Source organism: Pelobates fuscus, chromosome 2, assembly GCF_036172605.1.
Source record: "Pelobates fuscus isolate aPelFus1 chromosome 2, aPelFus1.pri, whole genome shotgun sequence".
NCBI lineage: Eukaryota > Metazoa > Chordata > Amphibia > Anura > Pelobatidae > Pelobates > Pelobates fuscus.
Window position 1 is genome coordinate 280,293,554 of NC_086318.1, and position 27,829 is coordinate 280,321,382.

Genomic DNA, 27,829 nt, shown 5'->3' on the forward strand with positions numbered 1-27,829 from the left:
GTGGCAACGTTCTGACGGCCGCGGGTGTCGCGAGACTTACTCTGTGAGCAGAACGGAGCTGACAGGGGAGCTGCACGGAGGAGCTGACAGGAGCTGCTGGGAGGTAAGTAACAGCTCGCTGCCAGCCCCCAACAGGACCGCCAGGCTTGTAATGAGCCTGGCGGTCCTGGTCTGTATTATGGCAATGTAAATTGCCATAATACAGACATTAACTCGAGTATAAGCCGAGTGGGGGTTTTTCAGCACAAAAAATGTGCTGAAAAACTCGGCTTATACTCGAGTATATACGGCTCTTTTCCCTTTTCTAGATCAGAAATTCTTAGGGTGCATTACAAGTCAAGTGCTGCAATAAAATATCTTGGCGTTATAATCCTGACATACTTCATACAGCTTTAACTTCACTTCCCCCACTTCTTGAGAAGAAAAAACAAGCTCTTTGATTTTGGATGCTCCCACATATTACAGTTTTTTTGAAAGATTAGCGTATTATAGATTCCTGTATTTACTCCAGACACTTCCAGTCCACAAACCTCCTTTTTCTAAATCCCCAAGCCATTCTGAGAATATATATGGCATTTCTAGAAGGCATGACTAAACTGCTGGTGCAGCCTAAACAACACAGGGGATTGGAGTTACCTGAACTCTCCAAAATATCACAAATTCGACTCCAGTGTGTAATGTAATGGGTCATCTTCCCTCCTGAAAAGTTTTGGTATCAGTTGGAAGCTAGCTTTTCTGAAGCTCCTCCTTATGCTGTCAGTTGGCTCTCACCAACCCCAAACTCTAGAAATTTGAGCAATCACCTCACTATACCCAACGCACTGTTCATTTGGAGATTGACCAATGAACCTTGTGGCTTCTCTCCCTATTTGTTTCCACTGTTCCCACTGACCACAAACCCTGACTTTTCTCCTGCCTTCTCCAAACAGTTTGTAACCTGTTTAGACTTGCCCTATCCTAATTGAGTAAAAGGTGTTTACACCAACAGTAAGATCTTACCAACAGTAAGATCAATAACAGATATCAATATACCACAATCACTATATCAATATATTATGTTACGTTTTGTACTTACCATCTCTGACCTACGTCACAATGTTAATGTTTTTTCTAACATATACATGTATTTATGCCTGATATAGATACTGTGTGTATGTAATGTATCTCAATGTAACTCATATTTTCAATAAACCTTGAAGAATGAAAAGAAACATTAACATAAAAAAATAGTGGAATTTTGATATTTGATATTTTGGTCAAATCAGTTGTCAACTGGCTAGTTGGCAAATAAAAACTAAAAATGCCTCCATTATCTCACCTGAGAAATGTCATCCAAGGGAAACTCTCTCCGTGTTAAGCTGGGTGACCCAATAGATGGTTTCCTAATCGGCAGCCGAGGGGATCTTGTAATGTCTTGCGCAGCTCGAGATAATTTTGGTGATTTTCTTGCTTCTATGTTAATCCTATCAGCAAAATGATTAACCAGTATGAGTATAAAACCTTACAAAGCGCAAAACCTTTAGAAAATCTGAATAGATAGTAGGGTCGGAACAACAAAATATTGAATGTACAGAACCAATTGACAAGAGATAGTGGATTTGAGTTTACTAACATTCTCTAATGTAGGGAGCCTTTTATTCTTTCAAAATGTAAGTTTCTAAATAAATAAATACAACTTTATGAGTAGCTTCAAGAAGTTTATCATCATCTGCAAACAAAGTCACTGCAGTGGTACAATAAAGCTGAAAATAAAAATGTAGTGCATCCAAAATGTCTCAACATATAATCCTCGAATTTCTCTTATTGCAAGAAGGGAATGATAATTTGGGATAGTTAGGAAGACTTCTTGAGCAGTAAAGGGGAGGTTGGTCCGCTCCGCGTGATAGCAACGAGAGAGGGTCACACAGCGCGGTGAAGGCGGAGGCTATACATTTTTTTTAATGTATTTGTCAGTAAAGCTTTGAGCAGTTTGCAATGTGTACTTATACAGCATTGCCACTCAGAATTGACAGACAATATAGAAAAAACACATATAGTCTCTGCTGCAGTTGATTGCTGATTACATTCTGGGTAGGTGGGGGCAGTGGTTTAGAAAAACACACAAAGGGATAAAAGAGAGATTGGAGATACTTACAAAGGAATGGGGTGGGGGTGGGGGAAGGGTGAAGAACCACACAAGAAGGTAAGAATCAAATCAAATCAAATGAAACACAATAAGTTAGAAGGTGAGGCAACACAAAATAAAAATAACATTTTGGGAGGTAGATGCTAACAGACAATTTTGCCTCAGGTGCCAAATTCCATATTTATTCATCTGCTCCTGTTTTCTACTTGCATTTTTATTGCATATTTATGTCAAGACCTACCAAGAGAAGAGAAAACTTCCAATACTTAAATGTATTCATTTACAGCATTATTGTCTATACAGCCATTATCTGCGGACTTCTTTTGCACTGGTATCAAACCAGAGGGTGGTAATGTTTTTATATGGTCCTAATTAATATATAATAAAGTTGTAATATTTTATGTATGTTTATCTTCAAATGTGAATTTAGATTCCATCAACAGGCTCCATGTAAACTTCAGCCCCAAGCCCACGAAGCCCTTAATCCAGCACTATATAAACAAATGCTTGGAATTTGGTTATGAATGATAGTATACTTCCCAATCACATGTATATATATGTGACAGATCCATCTGTATAGACTAGTATTGCTGGTTCGTCTGTTTGCCTTTATTTTCGCTAGATTTCCTGTCCGTATGCCCCTGTTCGTGTGATTCTGGAATACCGATTAAAACTACCGAACAGACGGCCACCCAGGAGAGGAGTGTGCTGCTGGTTAACCTTTGGCCCCAATTAGAACGTTGTGGTTAACCGCAGACACCTCTTCATTCCATTCGTACGGGTGGTCGTCGTTCGTATGCCGACCACGAGGCGGCGGCCATTTTGGGACACGAGGAAGATCAGCGGTGTTCAGTGTTAATCCTATGGAACTAAAAACGGACACTTTATCTACCGAACACCGCTGGAAGCTGCCGCCCGCCTTCTATTTCGTCGAGGCGTACGAACACCGGTCAGTTCGGGAGTTTTATAACATTCGTATGGACTTTACCCAGATATCCGTCCCATGGAGTCATTCGTATACCGAAGGACTTGTGAAAGACTTTGACTCCATGGCGATTAAACTAGGTACATCAGATCTGAGCGCAATTCGGTAGACATATGCACTCAGATCCAGGCTATCTGGGGATACGTTACACGAACCAAATTTATTCGGTATTTCTTCATTTATGTATTTTAATGTATTTTTCTTACTGTATTTTAAAATGGCGATTGTCTCTATCCTTGGAGATAATTAGGTTTCTTCCCAATTATCTCCGGGATAAAGAAGGATTTATGGGTAAGATGGGAAGCCACTGCGATTGGCTACTGTCCAATATGTTTTACAGTCTTCCACAAGGTCCCCTAGGGGAGTGTCCACCTTGTGGAGACCTGCATAAATACCGGGCAGGTAGCCCCCATTAAACACATTTCTGTTTGACCCTGAAGACGGAGCTTGGTCTCGTTTATGGGGGAGAATTATTATTGTGACACTGCTTTCGTTATTTCTAGCTGTAGAAGGAGTTCGACTGATTTGCTGATCGGGAGTTGCCGCGTTCGTATTCTCCGTTCGGGAGTTTGACGATCGGCTTGATGAAATCTGTATTTCTGGAAAAGGGGATTATTTACTAAACGGCGGCTTCATCAATATATATTTATATACATATAATAAAAACATGCAAGAAACCTGGGTAGTTTAGGAGATTTGCTAGCTCTTGTTATCTTTGGAGATTTCTTAGCTGCCCAGTCATCACTCAGTTCAATGTCGCTGGAATCCGAGCAGTTACAGCTGTCGATCACTGCTGAGATCAATCCATTCCCATATATTTCATCTGGCACAAAAGAAATAACAATGATAAATTAATAGTAGGCATTAGCTGGCAAATATGTACCTCAAGCTAGGTCTGCATCGGCATTCTAGAGCTGCAGTATACTACCTAGCAATTAAGGACATATTTCATGCAGGTAAAATTGGATAAAGTACATTTGTCAGCTCAAGTTATTGCCTTGAGCAACTTCACTTTATTTCCTGGTTTAATCAGACTGAAAACTCTCTTAGACAAGGGCCATTGAAATTCTGCCTGCATTGGAGTGACTCTGTAGAAGGAAAATATTTTAATGATTTATTGATACTATGGGGAACACACAGGAATCATATTTCAAAAAGCCAAAGTACAGGGAAAAAATAGATTTAACACCTAAGGCACTGTAGGAATTACTTAGCTTTCATTGGCATACACAATCAGGCAGCATAAAAATCAGATATATGTGTGATACTTTGGCGTTTCTAATGTTTAAATATTTGCAGAATATAGTTGTCAAATATAAGAAGACTTCCACTTGTTATCCCCCTGCAATACCACTTTGTCCACTAATTTTTAAGAGTTTCATTCAACAAGTTTGGTGTGCCTGTGAAGGATACAAAGAGGATTTACTCTATGCCTAACATTTGCTGAAAGTAATAATTATATTGAGCTTGCCACTTTGTGAGAACACTCTTCAGTGTATGATTAAATGCAGATACTCACATATTCTAAGCAGTTGTATAGGTTACATTGTTGTACTTTGTATAAGATATAATCATGCCTTATATATAAAAATGTATTTAATTAAGAATTAAAAGTTCAAGTTCAAGCACAGTTCAAGCAACATAACCACTACAGCTTATTGTACTGGTTATGGTGCAAGGAGGCCATGGGTGCAGACCCAAATCTTGTTGTTTATTTTTTGCTGACACCCAAACCTGACCCTCTGCTTGGGATATCAAAACTAAGGTCCTTAGTTTTGGCAGCCTATGTCAACATGGTGGTGCTGAAAGGATAAACAGTAAACCAGCCTTGTCTGATTAATTGCAGCATTCTCAACACTGATACATTCGCACATGCTCACGTTGTGCAAATATTTCAGATGGATAATAAAGAAATTAACTTGCTCATGGTTTGCTTTGGATGCCAGGGAATTCTCAGCTATTTTGTAAAATCAAAACTTTTTGATAAAAGAAAAGAAGCCACTCCCGTAGCCTCCTTGCATGATAACCAGTATAATAAACTTTATCATGCTCCGAGTATAACTTAAAAAAACATATTTAACTGAAAGACTAGGTAATACCGCTGGTGTTTTTTTACGATCACTGCAATACTATGTGTCATTTATTGCTCTTTTTGGTTGCTATAGGATCATGGAGCTACATGTTTCTTTAACGCCCCACTCAAAGGGTTAATAAACCATTTTTAAGAACAGCTGTTTTACTTACATAGAACATGGATAAATCAAATGGTGATATGGGTGCGAGTGCCAATAAGCAGGAGAAGTGTTTAAAGTTATACAGCAAGGATAAACATTAACTTCAGAGATGAACAGCAGAAGACACATAGGTACTGGGGATGTGAAGTATGCTTGTACAGGAAAGGAAACATGAAATACATAATGGGTATTTAAAAAGTCTCAAATATTGATAGATGGACACTTCAGATAAAGAGTACCAATCAAGTGTCTGAAACCATCATGCAAGTAATGATCCTGATTTCCCATTGAAATATATACATAACACGCTGTTAGCGTTCACAGTTGTTATAATTACCAAATACATGTATGAAGTTAATAAGGGCAGGGAAACATATCCCATAACATAGTTTACAGTTATTCAACTCCCATTGAAAATCAGGTGTATTGCCAAAATGTACAGACTTTCAGCTGTTTGCAATGAAAAAAAAAAAAAAAGCAATTGAAATAGCTCAACACAATTAATGTTTCAAGTGGTTTCCCCAAATTGAACTGAAAATGCAACTTATAATGACTTCTCTGTTCTGTAAATGTTATCAAAAACCTGATTTTCAATGTGGGTTGAATAATTTTGATTACAGCTGTAGTACATAAAGTACTGAGATTTGAATACATCCAGATGGAACACTCACACTAGTTAGAGCCTTTTAAAAGTCGGCTCCAGACTGAAAAGAAAAAAAAAAAACGCTCAACCAGCAGACTTTCAACCCAACCAGTTGGCCACAGTAAATCCCCTTGTAGTAGTACAACTTTTCAGGAACAAATGAGCAGTTAAGTATAAATGTATTAAAGTAAAAACATAAAACATACAAACCAGTTCATACAAACATATAACATACTACTATAATCAATGTCAAATTTGACTATTTTACGTGTTAAGAATGACATTATACCAGGTTGCGTGATGACGTAGGAGGAGCACGCACACACGCATCCTGAAGCGGGTAGGCGGAGCTTGGGCGAAGGAATGACCGCGAGCAGCAAGGAAATCAACAAGCATGAGTATTGCTTCATGCAGAGCTGAGCTCAAACATTCTCACAATATACGGTAAGTGAATACTTGCTAGCAGAAGCCAGCAGCAATCAAGTTGCTCTTCAAAGATAAAAAAAGGAAATAAATTTGCAAGAGAAAAAATGTTTTAAATAAATTATTTTGGCTGTTTATTATTACTTCAGCAAGATTGCAGTAAGTAAGTTTAAAAAAAATATATATAGTTAGAAACATCAAATGTTAAATGATAGATGGTTAAAACACACTTATCTTAATAGACAGTCCAGGGACTATTTTTGAAAATTATTGGGGGGTAATCAGGAATAGAAGGAACCATAATGCTATCCTTTTGTATTAAAGACCAGTATTTAGATATTGCCCTCTTAATTTTATAATGATCAGTACTATATTTTGTAATAAAAGCGCGATCAAACCTATTTGTAGCTTTATTATATTGGCAATCCCCTTTTCTTAGTTTATCCTGAAGCAAATTGCCTATATTAATTTTCTAAACCCTTTTTAATTATTTCTCCAAAGGATTTTTATCATATCCCGTTGCAATAAGTTTATTTTTTACCAAGGTTGCTTGGGTTTGAAACTCGTCACATCTATAACAGTTCCGGCGTACCCTTATGATTTGACTTTTGGCAATACCTTGGAGTCAGGGATCATAGTGACAACTTCGTCTATGCACAAAGCTGTTTCCATCTGTCTTTTTTAAGAAACATTTGGAAATCACATCAGGTCCACTACTAGAGACGGTAACGTCCAAAAAGTCAATTTTGTCTCTGTTCCATTCTGATACAAATTTAAGATTATATAAATTTTGATTTAAAAAATGGACAAAGTTGGGAAAGGAATTTAAGTATATTGTCTATAAACCTCCGCCAGAGGACCAGGTCTCTCCCCCAGTCATGCCCTGACCACACTGTGAGCTCCTCCCACCTCCTCATGTAGATGTTGGCATAACTGGGGGCAAACCTGGCCCCCATGGGAGTCCCTGTAAGTTGCAAAAAAAAACCTGTCATCAAACATAAAATAGCTGGGTTCCAAAATGAAACAAAGAGCCTGTAAAATAAATTATTTAAATAGTTTGAAAATATTTGTATCATTCTGAACATAAAATGATACTGCCTCCACTTCCAAATTGTGTTTTATAATTGTGCACAGGGAGGTGACATCTAGTGGTCCAACTATAATGTTCTTTCCATTCTATGTTATCAAGTTCCTGCAAAAATGGCTTTTGTATCTTTTATGTATGAGGTAGCATGTTGTGCATAGGTTTGTAAAGCAGAATCTATAAAAGCTGAGAGACCCGATGTGATGTAATTAATTCCACTGATGATGGGATGTCCAGGTGGGGAGATGAGAGATTTGTGAATTTTTGGAAAAAAATAAAATATGGGGATAACCAGATAAGTGTTATATAAAAATTTGTAATTTTTAGATGTTATGACACCTTGTAATAGTGCTTTCTTCAAAAATTATTTTAGCAACTTATTGAATGTCTCAGTGGGATTAACACTGAGCTCTATGTACGTGTTTGTATCTCCGAACATTTTGTATGCCTCTGTTATGTAAAATTCAGTAGTCATGATGACTATCCCCCCCACCCTTTGTCAGCTTCCTTGATGACAAGATCCTCTTGTTCTGCCAAATTTTTTAGACAGAGGGATTTCTACTTTGATTATTGAAGCCCCTTCTGTTGAGTTTATTTTTGAATGGTACCCCATTTGAGTTATTTCTCCCAGGGTTGTAAAATTTCCCAATGGGTACATATGTCCTTTCCCCATTATAGTTATAGTTTTTTTCTCAAACTCTGTTGTAAGAGTCTGTTTTTAGTTGAAAGGGTATCCTTTATTTTGTCCTCTGTATCCCTTTTGTATTTTTTATTCTTAGTATCCGAGATCTTTTTGATCTAAAATTTGTAACCTTTGGCACATCTCCTAATTTTTTGCTTTGTATTCTGTGTTGTTAATATCTAAGGGATGTTCATAGTCTATTTTTTCTTTAGTTTCTTTTAAATGTTGAATAATTAAATGTATTAATCTTAGAAAACAATTATAGAGGACTTCATCCCATTTCTTTTTAAAGGTTTCATTTTCACAGTCAAAAGCTGGAATATTTTCGATCGTAAGGCCTCTGGGTATCAAACCTTCCTTTACCACCACTTTTTTTTCTCAGTATTTAATATTTTTTTCCTTTAATCCTAAATAACTCCTTTAATTGGTTCAGATCTTTCTAATTCATTAAAGAAAGTTTCCAATCTTTTTTGTCTTTCCCTATGTATATTGGGGAGATAGGGTGCCATAATATATAATCAGCAATATAGATTTTTAATACGGAAGAAATTCTTTTCTATGTACTAAAAATAACATCACCCAAATAGTATTGTCTGTCTGGGATACAGAAATATGTTTAACCCCTTAAGGACGGCGGGCGTTCTATGCCGTCCTTGGGGAACCGTCTCTAAACGCCGGAGGGCGGCATAGAACGCCCTAACCGTCCTTTCTACTTACCCGGTCGCTGGCGGTCCCATGCCAGCGATCGCGGTATGGGGACTTACCTGGGCAATGTGATCGCGACATGTTAAAACAGTTGAAAATTAAATAATATATATTTAGATCATATATATATTTATTATATATATGATCTAAGTATATATGTATATATATATATATATATATATATATATACACACACACATACATACATACACTGTCTAAGTGTATTTTAATATTAATATATATATTATCAAAATACAAGTACAATGATCTTGATTAAATATTTATATATTTTCATTATATACATTAATATTTAATATAAAATAAATATGTAAATACGTTAACAATATAATTAAAAAATAATAATAAATATATAAATAAATAAAACATATATATGTGTAAATTCGTTCTAACTGTATTTTAAAATTAATATATGTATATTTATATCAAAATACAAGTAGAACGAAATAATATATATATCTATATACATAAGTATATACGTATATATCACTATATATATATATATAAATACCTATATATAAATAAAAATATATATATATAAATACCTATATATAAATAAAAATAATACAAAATATATACACACATATATATATATATATATATATATATATATATATATATATATATATATAATAATTTTACATAGTTAAGTCATTTTATTAATTAAAATTAGCGGGACCTGCCTGACAAACCAGGCCAAAAGTCCAGGGAGTTAAATTTGCTAGCACTATATTTAACCCTGTAACTTTCCAAGACACCATAAAACCTGTACATGGGAGGTACTGTTTTACTCGGAAGACTTTGCTGAACACAAATATTAGTGTTTCAAAACAGTAAAATGTATTACGACGACGATATTTCACACACAAATTGCACTTACACTGACGATATCATTGTTGTGATATGTTTTAATGTTTTGAAACACTAATATTTGGTCTGATTGACGGAATAATTTGACGGTCAGATTGACGGAATAATTTCCTTAGCTATAGGCTGAGACTCCATCGCCACAATCCAGTAAGGGTTGAAGTGTGTGCAATAAGGCACACATATTGGATTGTGTTATGACTCTTTTTAGAGTCTTAAATATGAATGGATTTTTGTCATTTATAGTTTGTGTAAAGGTTTATTTATGTTTATTGTTGGTCTATGTGGTTGTCAACGAGAGCCCGCTAGCCTGCCCAAGAAAATAAAAAAAATAGCAATATATAACAATGGTAAAACTGGTCACTATTAATATACAAGGCCTAAATATCCCACAAAAGAGACGGGCTTTTCAAGATTATTTAATAAAAGAAGAAATCCAAATTGCATTTGTCCAGGAGACTCATTGGTGTCAGAAAGATGAAATTAGATGGTACAGTAAATACTTTCCATTAAAAATATGTGAGTCTAGAACTGAAGGAAAACAAGTAGCCTTCTTCTAATTTTCGGAGTAGCCTTCTTCTAATTTTCTAAAAATTAATATTAAATATAAAGATCAAGACCCAGATGATAGATTTATTATAATTATATGTACTATCAATTAATAATTGTTTACTTTAATAAACATATATTTACCTAACAACAATTCTATGAGTCTCCTGAGACAATGTGTGTTAAATAGAGTAGAAAAAGTGGGTGAAGGACTTAAGATTATTGCAGGAGATTTTAACTGTACACATGATCCTTTAATGGATAAGCTTTCTAATGGGAAGATCTGTATACAGAAAAATGTTCAAAGAAATGCCACATTTTTTAATAATTTGTTGAAAAGAGAAGGTCTGTATGATATATGGAGAGTAAATAATCCTTCGCTTACAAAATTTACATTCTATTCCTGGCCTCATGATTCACACTGTAGAATAGACTTCTTCTGAGGAGAATTAAAGTAGATAGAAAGAATGGATAAAATAGAAATTAAACCAGCAACACGGTCAGATCACAATAGCGTAACTTTAGAGTTAAAAAAAAACAATTATAGAAGAAATTATAACACCGCATGGAGACTTGATGATACTTTACTACAACATAAAAAATATAAAGACCATTTAGACAAAATTACAAAGTTTTATTTCCAAGAAAATAAAAATGGACAGATTAAGGACGATACCCTTTGGTGCTCTTATAAAACGGTAATTAGAGGCCATTGTATTAAGCTAAAGAAATTAAGAGATAAGAGGATTGGGGCAAGTTTAACGGGTCTTCATATATCATTATACAACTTAACTAAAGAAAATCACACCTATCTGTCTGGGGAGAATCAGCTTAAAATAGCGAACATGAAAATAGAGAATCAAAATAAGACCTTTGAAAGAATTAACCCCTTAAGGACACAACTTCAGAAATAAAAGGGAATCACAGATTATTTCCGTCATGTGTCCTTAAGGGGTTAAGAGAAATTTGTCAAAATTGAAAGTTAAATATTATCACAAATATATTAGAGCCGACAAGATATTAACCAATAAGCTTAAAAAAAAAAGAAATACAATTAATTGTTGATAGAGTCATTACAAACAATAAAATCTGTTTATCACCGGAGGAAATAGGGAAGGCTGTAAACAAACATTATGCAAAACTGTATAATCTTACAGATATAACTCCGTCAGATATGATTAAAGAATATATTAAATAAGCTAATCTATCTAAACTATCAAACTCACATTTAATTTTATTAAATAAAGAAATATGAGAGGAAGAGCTTATAAGAGCTATTGATAAGACAAGAGAATTATAAAACTTCAGGACCAGATGGATTTGGGAATATATTCTATAGGGAGATGAAAGTTCAAATAATAAGCCATTGTACAGCGCTACGGAATGTGATGGCGCTATATAAATAATAACATAATAAATAATAATAATCTAAAGAACAATGTTTAGATGACTCTAAAGGAAGGTTCCCAAGTGAAATGCTGAAAGCAAACATCTTACCAATACTTAAACCTGGGAAAGACCCAACTAATATAAAAAGCTATCACCCAATATCCCTAATTAATGTAGACATCAAGTTATTTTCCTCTATTATTGCCTATAGATTGAAAGGAGTTTTGAAACATTTAATCCATTCAGATCAAATAGGCTTCGTACTTGAAAGAATGGGAAATAACAACATCAGAAAATTGATTGATATATCGCAACAAAATTTAAATCCCAAGCTGATCCTGTCACTAGACGCCGAAAAGGCATTTGACATGGTCAGATGGGCCTTTATGGAAAACACTCTAGAAGCATTTGGAGTATCAAGTTGGCTTTTAACTGCAATTCTGGCATTATATAGAGATCCAATGGCTAGAACAATTGAACCTAACATATGTTCAAACTGTGTATATATAATATTATTACATTTTACAAGTTTATTTAACATTCACCTTCATTATATAAATGCTATTACCTATTATATACATCCACATTGCTAAAAATAGCACCAAATACACTTTCCCTCACTTTGCCCACAACTAAGATGGCCGCCACGATCACACCTATATTCCCCTATTTCGGCCGTGAGGTCCGCCCCCCTTTGTTTAGATCACGCCCTTTATGTGGGACATGATCACAACTTCACTCCCCATACTGCACCTCGGTCATTTCTTACATCTGACCCCACCCACGGCCGCGTTTTGCGACCTTTCACCTCTGATTTCTTTTATATCTTTCTCTACCAAATAAAACATAATTTTTAACAGCCTACAAACATTATACAAGGGTTTGCAACCATTTTAAGTATTCTTTTATGTAAAACGATAATTTTTGTATTTTTATGTTTATTTTACATATGTGTACATGTCATGTGATCGCAATCACATGCTAATGACGTCATTAGGGCGCCAATTTTCAAATTCAAGCCATTACTGCTGCCTATATAATGTAACCAGCCAGGAGTATCTGTCTACACTTGAAAAAGCCTATTTTGGGCGAAACGCGTTGTTTTTATAAATTTGTTATTATTAAAGTATTTTTAGACTACCTATATTCTTATGGTCAGTCTTTTTATTTTTATTTATTTTTTTGCTACTTTTATCCTGGCTGTTTCCTACTGTTTTAAAGATCCAGTACTACAAAGAAATCCTTAGGTGGGGATAATTCCACTCACGCCTGGTTCATAGAGCAGTGTGGCTGCTCTATTTATTGTAAGTACGTTTCATTTTTACCTTTTGCACTATTTTATTCACTGAGAACACTATGGGCCCTTTTTTGTGCTTTTGTCTTTCATAAATCCTGCACTCCATACATCACCAGAAGGATATCCTACATGTGGGGAGTTTAAATACCACTGTATGCTGTTTTACTCAGAGCTGGTTATAGCTCTTATTATTGTAAGTTAGCACTCTCAGGACTTCAGTGTTTGTCTGTAGCTGCAGGTGCCATACGTTATTGTACCATTGGTCCGTCCTTTTCCCTTATGTTTTTTATATGCTGACACGCATTTGAGTCGTTGTACAAAGTATTGAAGAATCACCTATTGTCCAGCTATATCCTACATGTGGGGAGTTTCAAATACCACTGTATGCTGTTTTACCTAGAGCTGGGCATAGGTCTACTGATTGTGAGTTGGCATTTGTCTCTTCTGTGTTGTCCGTGACATTATCCTTTATGGTTGTGCACTATTGGTCTTCCTTTTTGTCTAATTTTGTTTTTCATATAAACCACTGAGGACCTCATCAAGGACCAAAGAAGACCTACCCAAGACCCCCTTGTGTATTTTCAGAGACTTGTCCTTTTACTACCTCCCATCCACCTAGCGCACCCTGTACTTTTGTTGTTTCCTGTTCCCAGATTTATTGAAGGGTTTGAGGGTTGCCCTTCCCCTCAGGTGTGCAGCTCCCTTCACCTCTGTGATCAGTACTGTAGCGCTGTTCCACCCCAAATTCTATTTCCATATGTTCAAATTGGTTCAATCTGAAAAACGGTACCAGACAGGGATGCCCGTTATCTCCCACCCTCTACATACTAACTATAGAAGTACAGGCCAATATAATTAGACAGAGCAAAGAGATAAGAGGTTATCTAACAAAAAAAATAACTAAAGCAGTCACTTTATGCTGATGGCACCATTTTGTATCTAACAAATCGTTCAACTTCTCTACCATATGTTATGTCAGAAATATATATAGTACAGTTTCAAACTATAAATAAATAAAAAAATCAAACCTATTATACATTAATATATCTAAAAAGGACATAGCTACTTATCAAGAAAATTATGGTTTTATGTACGCAAAAACATTTATATATTTGGGAATTAAAATATGTAAGAATATAAATAGTATTATGCGAATAAACCTTATAGATCTCTTAAAAGAAACAAAACCCCAAAAGAATGAAGGAAACTAGAAATATCCAGGGGAGGAAGAATAAATATTTTGAAATCATATGTTCTTCCGAAATGGATATTGTGACGGATCACCTGGCACCCCGACTGGGCACCTCCGCCAACAGATGCTTCCTAGCTGACGCTGAGGACTGTAAGCACCGCACAGGACACCACAAGCACCGCAGACTCCCGTAGCTTAGCTGGGATCTCGCAGTCTTCCTCCCACCCTAGACCATCCTCGGATATCCAGGACCGTGTGGTCTCAGAGAGCATAGCAGGTCTCAGAGAGCATAGCAGGAACAGCTCGCTAGTGATTAGAACCTCAAGGGGGTATAAGGAGTATAGCAATCCCCAGTGTGAATATAGCAGTTCCCCTGCAATCATGAGACCAAGCAACGTGTTGAGGGTTAAGCAGGAACTCAATTTTAATGGAGACACACTGGCCTTTTATGCAAGTTCTCCAACAAGGGTGACACCCACGTGGACCTTGTTGGGCACAGGGACACAAAGTTAACAAACCAATAAAAATACAGTGAGTTACACAGTGAGACACTCCCATACAGTATACACAGAAACCGCTATGTTTACAAATGGGTTAATCCAGCCTCTAGTGGCTGTCTCATTGACAGCCGCTAGAGGTGCTTCCCACAGTGATTTTCAAAGTGAGAAGACGCCAGCGTCCATAGGAAAGCATTGAGAATGCTTTCCTATGGACTGGCTGAATGCGCGCGGCTCTTGCCCTTCCTCCCCCTAGAGCCCGGCGGGAGGGGGGCCCAGAGGGTGGGGGGAACCTAGAGACCCTATAGTGCCAGGAAAACGATTGTTTTCCTGGCACTATAGTGGTCCTTTAACTTAATTATCCAGGCAGAAAAAACAAATTTTTAATAAAGTCCCATAAGTACCCCAAAACACAACATATCCCCATAAATGTTACATCCCCTGATAGCCCTGATCTGGGTGAACAACATATCCAACAAAATCACCCAGATTAGGGGTTCAGAAATGTTATGGAAGTCAGAGTTTTGCCAAGGAGAAGACATGGTCCCATGCCCAAAACAGTTCCATAGAATCGTGGCTAAGTGCCCCTGGAGGACTGACCGGGAACCGTAAGGTTTTCAGGCCGAAAATAGTTCCAGGGCATTTGCGGCTAAGTCCCACTGAAGTCTATTCGCGGTTTTGGTCCATGCAAACAAGATGGCCGCAACCACATGTTCGAATGTTGAATGGCCGCCACTTCGACAGTTTGGGAGTTTGAAGTGCCACTAAAAAGTTTGAACTGTAGCCATAAACATCCAAAAAGGCACGAACAGTGATTTAAACCAAGTTTTATGACAGCGGCTATAGTCACAGGGTAGGAGGCTGGCAATTATGCCCCTCAGAACCAGTGGCAAGGTTACTTTCACCACAGATATATTTGTTTAGGATGCTCCCTTTAGCTATTACAATGCCTTGGTTAACAATGTTAAGAACTGCCTTCTCAGGATTAAAACTCACTGATATCTAGAGGAAGTAAAAATGGGGGACTAGGATATCCAAATATAACAAAATATTATGAGGCTGGAATGAAAACAGAAGCATGGTTTAATACAGAAATGGAAGGGATCCTTCCAATTAAAGGATCCAGTAGATTTATTATGGAATATAAAAAAAAATAATTTATCTAACTCATATATTCTGAATCAAATTATACCTATATGGTATAAAAATTAACAAGAAAAGTGATCTGGAAAATAAAATCTTTGACCTTCAAAGTTTGAACTCATTAGAAATAATAATGAAGAACATATCTTTAAATACATGGAAAGTCAAGCATATAAATATTATTAAAGATTTAGTTTGTGATAATAAAATAAAATCTTTCAATATGACGGTAGGAGAGTTTCACTTGACAAACAAGGATATTTTTTACTTATTCCAGGGTTAAACATTTTATGGACAAAGTTATATTGGTATCAGAAGGAAATCTTTATACAATAATAAAAACAATATTACAGGAGAACAGAGTAAAATAGCTCTTCTCTAGATGTGTTAAACTGACAGAAGAAAATAATATTACAGAAACACCTACAGCCATAAGAAAATGGAATAAAGATCTAAGGATAGAAATAAATAAAAAAAAAATTCACTTGCGTTGATAGAAACCCATTTAAAATTAATTAATTTATGGTATATGACTCCAACAAAACTATCAAAAATTTTCTCCAGGAACGAGTGGGGAATGTTGGAATGGCAGAGAGGAGAAGGGTAGCGATGTACATATGTTGTGGATATGTAAAAAAGTGTCAGTTGTATGGCAGTGGGTTCAAAATATTGTATATAAATTATGCAATGTTAAACTATCAATAACTCCAGAAATTATGTTATTACATATTTATTGGCACAATTTAAGGAAGACAGAACAACTTTTGATAACGGATTACTTGTTGGCTGCAAAGATAGTGATAGCAAGAAACTGGAAAGGAGAATATGTTTTTACTATCAAACAATTATGTTCACAATTACTAAATCATAGAAAAATGGAAAAGAATTACTCTAAATGTCTGAACAAAACTTCTGGTTTATGGGAAAATTGGGAAAAAGAATTACGTATCATATCCAAATAAGATCAGAGATGGAAAGAAATTGAGAGAGGGTAAAAGATAGACTGGGGACTCTCGTTGACAGAAATGGGTGGAGGTTTCATTTGTGCAGGAGGGCAATACAGGTTCATTACAATGGTAACTAGATGGATGTATATTGTTACGTCTAGTCTATTTTTTTTTTCTTGTGTATGTACTGATGTTGTTTGTTATTTGATACTGAAGGAAAATACAATAAAAAAAAGTAAAAAAAAAAAAAAAATGACATTATACTTTGATGGGCTGATCACTGAAGTGGTCAAGATGTTTGTAGTAATCCTATAACTAGGTGACATGTAAGAACAATTAGAACAATACAGATGCGGAACTCTATACCCAAAGAAGTTGTCTAATCAAATTATGCAGATATTTTGTAAAAAGGCTTTGATGCTTTTTTTTGAAAAACTAAATATTCAAGACTATAATTTACATGTATTAAGTAGTCAAGAAGGAATATTTGTTTTTCTTTCTGTGGCATGATAGGCGATTGCTTACATTTTATTTACTTACTTATTGCGTTCTTTTTGAACTACAGGATAAAAAAAATGTGTTATAAAGGTTGAACTCTACGTGACTCTTTTAACATGACTCTTTTTTTCCTACCTAGATTACTATGTATTGTGCAAGTGTTGCAGGAACTCTTTTGTGAACTAGCTCATATATACTGCATATTATGCAACAATACAGCAAAATGTTTTGTTCTTTCAAAAAAAAACAATCTGATATTTACTTTCTAATTTTTAAGGATAACTTTAACTGAGATACTGAGGAGTGAAAAAATGTCTCCCCTTCTGGTTCTGTCATGCACCCTCTGGGCTTGCAGTAGCAAGTAACCTTTATGCCAGTCTAGTATCGTAGGACTTGAAATTTTGAGGCGTGACTTGGCCTCATAGCTCCCATTTAATACCTGTGTCAAGTACACATGTACTACATGTTCAGTGGCAGCCCGCAATTTCCAGAGAGAGAGAGAAATTGTGCTGCAGAGCAGACTTTAGAGTTAAAATATACTTTCACCCATGAAGGTAAAGAAGCCCCAGGGGTCTCTTGGCACCATATCAACATTCCAATGAGGTTGTTAAGGTGCCTGTAGTATTCCTCTAAGGGTAAATTAAAAGAAAAAAAGATAGAAATGTCTACAGTAAACACACCTGTACTGTCAGATCTGATTGAAACTGAATCCAATTTTAATGGAGACTGTCTGAGACATAGCCAAGAGTGGAGTGGCGAGGGCTTCATACTTTATATTTAACCTCATTGAAGCCTTTAACAGTGTTTACTAGGGTGAGTTAAATAGACAATTATAAATGTAGGTGTGTTATAGACCCCATTAAATGGACACTATAGGCACCCAGACCACTTCATCTCAATTAAGTAGTCTGGGTGCAGTGTCTCTGTCTGTAAGAAACATTGCAGTTTTCTGTAAACTAAAATGCTTACATTGCATTGTTAACTCAACCTCTAGTGGCTGTCTTCCAGAGTGCAACTATAGGCATTTCCTGGTGCCTAATGGAGATTTACTCCTTGAGATGTTTATTGGGAAGCTATAGTGCATGTGTGAATAACATCCCATATTCGAGGGGGATCTATTCATTTAGAAACAGACACACTATAGCGCATACAAATTGTATTCCCAACAGTATAGTGTTCCTTTAAATACAATAAGTTAATAGAGCTGACAAAGAAAAAAAAGTGCTAGGTGGGAAATCATAGTCACCCGTTTTTCCATCTGTTTTGGGATCCATGATGACAAACTCAGGACGTAACTTGCTGATTCTTCGTCCTTTAAGAACAGGCACCAGTCCACCCAAATACTCCAAGTAAAGAGTGTAACATGGTCCTCCAACTTCTGGGTCATCTTCTGTGCGCTTCATAGTGCAGTGAAGTCTCTCATTACCTGAAGTAGGGTAGCTAACAAAATCCCTCATGTTGTTAGGGTCAGGAATAGGTGGCTAGATCGGGAACAGACAATAAAATGATATAGCTTATTAGTTATAAAGCTGTAACATAGTTGTTAACCTACAATGTACACTTCTTAAGATACTGCTACCATAATTTTTCACACACTATCAATATGTACGAAAAACGTGTTCTTTATTTGTATTATACGTGTGCTTTATTTGTATTATAAACATACTAAGATTTTTTTTTTTCCTCTGCATAAAGGAGAGATTATTTAAACAACGATCTAGTCGGTATTTTAAGGTTAGTTTTTAATCAAAGCATCTCTGAAATCTGTATATGCAGTTTGCAAGCTTTTGCTGCGTAAATTTAGACCAACTTTGTAAATAAAGCTTCTCTAAAAAGAAAAATCCCCCAAAGTGATGTGTGCATCTAATACTACATATAACACATTCACAAAAAGATTACAGAGAATGTATCCACAATTTTTACAAATTCTTAAACATGCTGTTTGGTTGCTGTTTACCTGGATACACCATTAATAATTTAACAGAAACTTATATGATTAAATTCCTTTCATATACACAAAAAGAACTAGAAAAAAGTTTGAAAAAAAAGGATACCTTTATGGTAGGAATGAAGGCAGTGGTGAGGTATGAGCAGAGCCGAGAAGGCAAGGTCAGTTTACTGATGTCCTTATCATCACGTAAAGAGTTGGCAATTGCTTGCTGACAGAGAAGTTGAAGACAAGCAACTCTATGCTCCACACGCACAACATAGAGTGCCGGACCTGAGGCCAAAAACAGGCGGGAATCTCTATGACCCCAGCAGATGGATGTGATTGGACGCTGAAGGCGAAACATATTTTAAAAAAACAAAAAACAATAGTTATACAAAAACCGTAAAATAGTTTAAAAAAATGTTCATATACGTGAAAAAACTACTGAAGAGAAATATCAAATCAACTTGCAAACCTTTTATGATGTGACATTTGTCTATCAATCATGTTTTAAATCCCATATAACAAATTGGAGTGTTTGACTGGTAGTGTGTAGTGGGGGCCCTAATTGCAAGGCAGCAGTGGGAGATGCATGTCGCTGCCTGACAAAATCAGGTTCCTCCACCTACTCCAAAACCCAGCCGATGTAGCACTAAATGTAGGAATTGCTAGTCCACCCAGTCAAATGTCTTTTCGGCATCAGTTAAGTTATGAGGTATTTTGCTATTGTCGCCGCTGTGCATCAAATTTATTAAAAGGGTGGGGTTTTCTTAGCCTCTCGTATTTGCGGGTAAACCAGCCCAGCGAGTAGAAGACCCAGTCTCATTCCTAAAATGTTTCTAAAAAGTTTTAGATCGTCATTCGGTTAACCCCTTAAGGACCAAACTTCTGGAATAAAAGGGAATCATGACATGTCACACACGTCATGTGTCCTTAAGGGGTTAAAGCTATATTGCTCTGGATCTTTGCATGGTTTGGCAATCAATGAAATATAGACCTGAAGGCAGATACAAAATGGGAGGACAATGGCGACACAAAGGTATGGTAATATCTGACCATAAGTTGGTCTGATCCTGGCTTTTATTTAGGGGAGTCACCTTAGACACTATAGGCACCCAGACCACTTTATCTCATTGAATAAATTTAGTACTACAATGTTCTACAATGTCCAATTTAGTACTACAATGTTAAAACATTGCAATTGAGAAAATGCAATGTTCACATTGCAGCACAAAGGACAGTGCAGTCTATGGACAACGTTTGATCAATAAATTGGAAGGGCAATGAGCGTGAGATCAGGATTGCTTTGCGACCTGCTTTCACAAGTTGGTTATTACTGTAATACCAAATAGTGAAAACTGAGGATCAGGGCACGGTAGGACCATGAAAATGTGTTCCTTGCATATATATCACAGAAGTCTTAATATGTTTCAGTTCTCTTAAGGCAAGTAAGAATGATTGAGCACTTTAGCATTAACAGACAACAGTGTGAAATAACACACTTTAAATTGATAAGCACATAATCATAATGGTCTTCCCTGCTTCACTCCTGGTACAAAAGCAGGGAAACTACACTGATCAGCCACAACATGGTAAAATATTCTATATTTTGGAAATGTTTCTTACATGCATTTCACACTGAGGTATGGTTGATCTTGAGTAACATGAACAGATGTCAAGCTCTTTTCTATTTCTGATTGTCCATGGGACATGAGATGACCTAATAAGGTTATTAGAAGTGCCAACACCCATATTGTATCAATTGCATTGACTTTGTAATGCTTATACAGCAACTTTGGTGGTATATATGTATAATGCATTATCTGTGTAGGGAGACAATGAAACAGACTGTAACACAGAACATCAGGGAAAAGAATGTCTCTGCACTCTGAATGTCCAGCATATGTCATCAGCTGTTGACCTATTTAACATCAATGATGTTGTAAGTACTGATTTTGTATTTGCGAAGCAAAAAGAATAAACCTATTTTATAAGAAAAGCCAGGAAAGCCTGAGAAAGAAGAATATACCTGCATGTATAAGAGTAGGTATGAAGCAGAATGATAATTTTAAGCATACACTTTTCTACAAACATTAAAACCACTGACATGTGAAGTGAATAACATTTATTAGATTGTTACAATGGCACCTTTCAAGGGTAGGGAATATTGGGCAGCAAGTGAATAGTCACTTTAAAGGGAATCTCTAGTGCCAGGAAAACAAACCTGTTTTCCTGGCACTGTAGAATCCTGGAGTGCGTGCCCCCCTTCCTCCCTCCCACCCCCCATCCCACGTTGCTAAAGGGGTTAGAACCCCTTCAAACACCTGCATCCAGTGCCGATGTCTCTCGGCATTGGGTCAGGCTCCGCCCATGCTCCTTCCCAGCCGACATCCACCAGCAGGGGGAGACCTAATGCGCATGCATGGCACTGGCCGCACCCATTATACCTCCCCATAGGAAAGCATTGTTCAATGCTTCCTATGGGGATTCCGGCGACGCTGCAGGTCCTCATGCATAGCGTGAGGACGTCCGGTGTCGTTTAGCCGACCAAAAGTCGTCTAAGAAGCTGGAAGTCCCTCTAGTGTAGACAGCCACTAGAGGAGGACTTAACCCTGAGAGGTTATTATTGCAGATTATAAAAACTGCAATATCTACACTTGCAGGGTTAAGGGTGATGGGAGCTGGCACCCAGACCACTTCAATGGTGGTCTGGTTGCCTACAGTGTCCCTTTAATGTGTTGGAAGCAGGAAAAATGGGCAAGCAAAGAGATGACTGGGTCAGAGCATCTCCAAAATGGCAAGTCTTTTAGGGTGCTCCCAGCATTCCCACTACCAAAAGTGATGCAAGGAAGGACAACCAGTGAACTGCGACATGGTCATGTGCACCCAAGGCTCACCGAGGGGAACAAAAACAAACAAAGAAGTGTGAGAATAGCACTTAGTAAAATAATAATAATAATGTGTAACTGCAAACACTCAGTGGTACCCCAAAAACATATATAATAGAAAGAAAGATACTGCAGCTGAAATTGACGAAACACCTAATTCTGGCCATAACAGAAAGATGTGAGAAAACACAGAGCATCGCAGTTTGCTGCATATGGGGCTGCATAGCTGCAGAATGGTCAGAGTACTGATTTGATTAATCACGTGTTCTTTTAGATCAGGTGGATGGCTGTGTGCATTGTTAACCTGGGGAAGAAGAAGGCAGGCCACTTGAGGTGATTTTATGTTCTGGGAAATGTTCTGCTGTGAAACCTTAGTTCCTTACATTCGTGTGGCTATTACTTTGTCACGCACCATCTACCTAGAGATTGTTGCAGACCACATGTTGCAGACCTTAATGGCAAAGGCGTTCACTGATGGCAGTGAAATTTTTCAGCAGGATCATGCACCCTGTTACACTGCAAAAAAATGTTTAGGAATGGTTCTCGGTGCATGACAAAGAGTTCAAAGTGTTGCCTTGGCCTTCAAATTCCCCAGATCTTAATCCAATTGAGCATCTGTGGGATGTGCTGGAATAACAAAGCCAATGCACGGAGGCCTCACCTTGTAACTTGCAGAATATCTTGGTAGCACTGGACATGTTCAGAGGTCTTGTAAAGTCCATGTCTCGATGCATCAGAGCAGTTTCGGCAGCTTTTGGTTTTAATGTTGTGGCCGATTAGTGTAACTATTGATTTACACCACCATCTGACCCATGTATTTGGCTGAAGGATCCTGTCATAAACTGAAGTAAGGGATGAGTTTTTCTTATTTTTTTGCATGCACTTCAATTAAAAAATAATCTATGTAATTCAAAACATGATGAAAAGGATTATTATATTAAAGTATAGTTTTGAGGTGACATTTGTCCTTTAAGAATTCTTCTGGCTTTGTAGAGTGGACCACGATAAATACTGGCCTTCTGTAAAACTTACACAGTATTGGAGTCAGGAAATTATATCTCTGGGTGATGAGTTTGATGTTGATATGTCCACTATCAAAGTAGACTAATGCATCATCAGGCCTATTTATGATGTGATTGAAAATCGTAGTGAGAATATGTATATTTTGGGGGGCCTTTGATTTAGTCTACTTATGTGGAGTTTGTTTCTTTTCCCGAGATTATCCAACTCCTCCTATAGAAGGAGTAGAGCAATTTGTTGGGAGTGGACTTGAAAAAGCTCTTGGCACAGGATAATTACGGTGAGCATGGTGTTGCGCTCCTCCTCGAGGTCTGTGACAGTTGAAGATGTTGTCCTTTTGTATTTTTTCCAGATCTGAGCTGAAGGCTGTTTCGAATTTATACAACATAGAGGTAAAAATTTTGTTTTGAAGTTAGCTAATGTAATCAGAGGGGTGCAGTTTGATTTGGTGTGTTTCTCTTCTTTAAAAGGCATACTTTTCCTTTCACCTCCAAGTAGCTCAAGCTGTATTGCTCCTTCTACTCTTCCTTCACCATGTGTTTCATCCTGTACAATCTTATCTGCTTGTCCTCCTGACCCTCGTCCAAATCCCAATATCCAACACATATATTTGGGCCTCATTGCCACCTTCTTTTCTGGCCAGGCTATTGCTATTGGCAGATAGGAATGTGTTCCTCATATTTCCAATGATGTTACCAGAATATTGTTGGAGAAATCTCTTAACACATCTAACTTTCAGCATTACAAATTCATGCTATATTTCTCTACTTCCACCCTCTCCCTTGACAAGCAAGAGCATTTTATCTCTTTCATCGGCACCTGCAATAAAAAGGCCTTTTAACACCGTTAGCTCCCTTCTCCACCCCACTGCAAACTTGCCATTAACTAACCTCACAGCTAGTGATTTTGCTGAGAAGAGTAACCAAACTAGGGATGCAATCTCCTCCTTATTATTCACTCTATTCCTACTCTCACTCTTAACTCCTGCAAAACTTCTTCTATCCACTCACCCCACCTCCTGTCCTCTTGATCCTCTCTCACCAACCACATCCAAAAAAAAAAAAATAATCTATCTCTTGATCCAACTCCTCCTTCTAACTGCCGTTCCATATCACTATTCCCCTTTCAGTTGTTAATTGTGGGACATATTACTCCTGACTGGTAACAATCTTTGAAAAAGAGAATAAGGTCAAAAATTGCAAGATTTTTTTTTTTTTTTTTACTGGCATTGTCCTGGTTACACTATAATGGGTGGCAACTATAAAGGAAAGGGAATGTAAGAGACTACATGGGGAGTGAGAAAAAGACAGTAAAGAAGATATTGACAGAGACCGAAAGCATAAGGATAGAAAAACTGCATGGCGAGAGTCAATGCAGGGGTTACAGAGAGAGACAGCAATTGTAGGTAAGAGACTGTAAGAGCAGGAGGGATTGATAGCATGTGTGATGGAATGCTTGAGAGATTGCAAGTACTGAGGTGAAAAGACAGTTTGATTGTAGGGAGTGCTAGAGAAAGCAGTTGTGCAGAGAACTAGAGACTTGAGACTCAGATATTTAAGTGCAGGAGTGCTAGATAGGAAGAGTGTAAATTCAAAAATTACAGCTAGAGCAGAGTGAGTACAAGGTGCTAGATAGAGTTTGAGTGTAGAGTACTAAAGGTCATGATTGCTAGGGAGAAGAAGAAAGAGAATACAAGGGTGGTAAAGATAGATAAGGTACACAGGTAGGAGTGAGTTTGGACAGAATGAGATATCTGAAGCTGCTCTATTATGGCACAAGGACTCCTAATAACTATACGAATACACAGAACAATCTCTAAAGCTATCATTATACTGTACCTGCATTGCTCCATGCAATAGGTGAGCGGGCTGTCTGTCAGCACGCTCAGTTCCCTTAAACACTGCTCCCCTGTGCTTCCATTCAGTCACTGCGAGGGAGGATGAGATATCAAACTATATATTGGACAATTTCTACTCCATGGAGAATAGAGTAGTTCTTATGAAGTGCAAGGAAAGCTGCACCAAATCGGAAAGGCTCTACAGGTGCTCTTAAATAGTTGACCTATTCTGCAAAGCTGGACATTGAAAGCCTGTGTACATTGCATAGCTCCAAAAGTGAAACAACCCCAAAAAAATTCATACCTGCACAGGTGTATCCAGAGTGTAGATATGTTCTCCATGGACATTGTAGAATTTGATGATAGCATTCTTTAGAGAAGCCACATTGACAAGGTCAGGCATCATGTTCTGTTTCTCCATGCCTGCAACAGCCAGCAAATCTCCTTGTGTGCACCACTGGACAACTACATCTGAAAGAAACAAAGCAGATTTCTCCACTTTTGCATTTTGGTACTTTAATCAACATCATTGTGTGCTGGCATAATGGTTTAAAAATACAAATCAAGTTGAATAGTTCAAATAACATGTCACCTTCACCAGTGTAAGAAATTACATTTGTTTTGCTTATTTTAAATATCCATTCATATGCTTCCTTATAAACGTTAGATATGGCTTCACAATGTGGTACTATAGTACACATATGCATGACTGCGAGAAAATAAAAAATTAGAATCCCTCACAACTGAATAAGGGATGCAGCATAGTGTTGAATTACATGTCCCCTTTAGTTATCTGCACACGCAGTAACTCAGGTTGATGTGGCTGTAGCAGAGGTCCCCTATAGTTGGCTGCTCAAGTAGTAATTCTGGTAATAGCACAAGTACTTGAATCTAATGTGATGTACACCTTGTAGAGCTACATTTGTCTGCTTTTCTTTACTTGCATATATTTTCAATACTTTCTGACCTTAAACCAAACATTTATCATTGTTTGAAGGCACCTTTAAAAAAAAAAATAAAAAAAAATACTTTATTGAAAGATTATGGAAGGCTTAAAATGTTTCGGAGGCAGCATGAAGCCGGCCACCCACGTGAACAATGTAGGTGGCACGCGAGGGAGCAGTAATCTTACTGCAGCTCCTCCCTGTTCCCTTGCGCTGTTTAATGATGTCGGGAGCAGGAATATGATGTTAATCTGGCCCTGGCATCACTACAGAGAGCGTGCAGGGAGCAGAGAGGAGCTGCAGGAACATAACTGCTCCCTCGCATGCAGGAAGAGAGCAGCCCCACTGGGCCCCAGGGTCAGATTCACTCAGTTCTCCCAAAGGTAGCTAGGCTGAGTGGGTTTCAATTAAAACAAAAATATGAGGGTGTGAGCCTGTCAGAGAGTGTGTGAGCAAGCCTGTCAGAGTAAGTGTGTATGTGCAAGCCTGTTGCTGGAATGTGAGTGCGCAAGCCTGTCATTGTGTGCGCCAATCCGCATCTATTTATAGAGATGCATTGAATAATTAATCTCTATTAGGAACATTCAGTGCCTCCATGCAGTGCTTGGAGACACTGAATGTGGGTGCTGCACACTGTGCAGCAGTGGCCATCTGAATGACTGTCACTAAAGGTGTTACGAAGCAGCAATGTAGCTGTTATGGACGTAAATTAGAATTAATAAAATGCCTATTTAATCATACATACTCCTATTTAATATTTACTCAAAATGGCTACTAGAGGCAACCCCTCCCATCGACGAACTTCCTCTGTCGTGGAATCTCGGTAAAAATAAATTTAGTAGGCTGAAATTGCCATGTGGTATGTGCACACGCATATGCTGATGTATCGGTCGGTTGGTTGCACGTGGCAACGATACAATCAGTAGTGTAAGGAGCATGTGTAGGAATACAGGATATACGAGTATTCCCCTCCTCCATTGTGCTGGGCAAGCCAAGTGGTCAAACAGGTAGTTAGTCTTTATTCTGTTGATTGGGTTAGAGTACATGTAGGTGGAACTGATTATAGGAGGAGCTATATATCTATATAAGGGACCTACACTGTACGATCAGGACTCAGATTTTAGCTGTTTTTGGTGACATTAGTCCCTCTGAGTCCCGGTCGGTGAATCGAATAAAGATCTCTTCCTTCCTGAAGAAACCTGTGTCCATCTCTCTGTGCTTGGCTTCCGTCAGTTTCTCCGGTATCATTTGGTGCATTGGCCGGGAATCTCATCGTTCAACGGTAGCTGAGAAACAGAGGCGTGAGACGGTCTATCTTTGCCCGCTCTACGTAGTAAGTGCTGGGGTGCCCCCGTCGATGAGTGTGAACTCAGGTTCAGGAACGAGGAGGTAAGACGACTACTGTTTTAGACGGTGGACCCACTAGGGGTATTTGATACCGATTGTGCGGTAGGCCCATAAGGGGTTTGTATCTGGAATTGTGTAGTCAGCTCGTTTAATCTTGGTTTGGAGTCAGGCTGGGTCCTGTGTAAATAGCCCAAGCCGGACACCGGTGTCTTGTCTAGACTAGCGTATCTAGGGTGTATATTTCGTTCGCTAGGTCGGAGGGATCGGGAGACTAAGCGGAGCCTGTTGTATATTCTGTCCGCTAGATCTCAACCTATCTTGGCTAAGTGGGAAGGTGTGTAAATCTGGAACCCACTAGACTATTGATAGAGTAGATAGACTAAGATGGTTTTGTGTAAATTCCGCCCTCTAGTTCGCTATATGTGGTGCTTGGGCAGCGACGGCTAACCAAAACGGATGTAAATAGTTTTAGGTAGTCCCTCGAGGTACTGGCCAATAGATTAGTTGGGAAACTGTAAATGTGTTAAAACTTATTGTAGTAGAGTGTATATCTTGCTAAATAGCGTGAGCTCTGCCATCTAGCGA

The 27,829-nt window shown here is 37.6% G+C and overlaps 1 protein-coding gene across 1 annotated transcript in view; it reads right to left on the minus strand.

Annotated features, from left to right (window-relative positions):
- The window catches only part of TULP4 (TUB like protein 4), a 407,212-nt gene that overhangs the window by 148,608 nt on the left and 230,775 nt on the right, over positions 1 to 27,829 (minus strand). Inside the window, exons 6-10 of the mRNA XM_063443403.1 lie at positions 25,258 to 25,424; positions 19,333 to 19,557; positions 18,525 to 18,759; positions 3,789 to 3,933; positions 1,319 to 1,463 (exon numbers count right to left, since the gene is read on the minus strand). Of these exons, the coding sequence (XP_063299473.1) occupies positions 1,319 to 1,463; positions 3,789 to 3,933; positions 18,525 to 18,759; positions 19,333 to 19,557; positions 25,258 to 25,424 (917 nt within the window). The remainder of the gene's footprint in view (positions 1 to 1,318; positions 1,464 to 3,788; positions 3,934 to 18,524; positions 18,760 to 19,332; positions 19,558 to 25,257; positions 25,425 to 27,829) is intronic.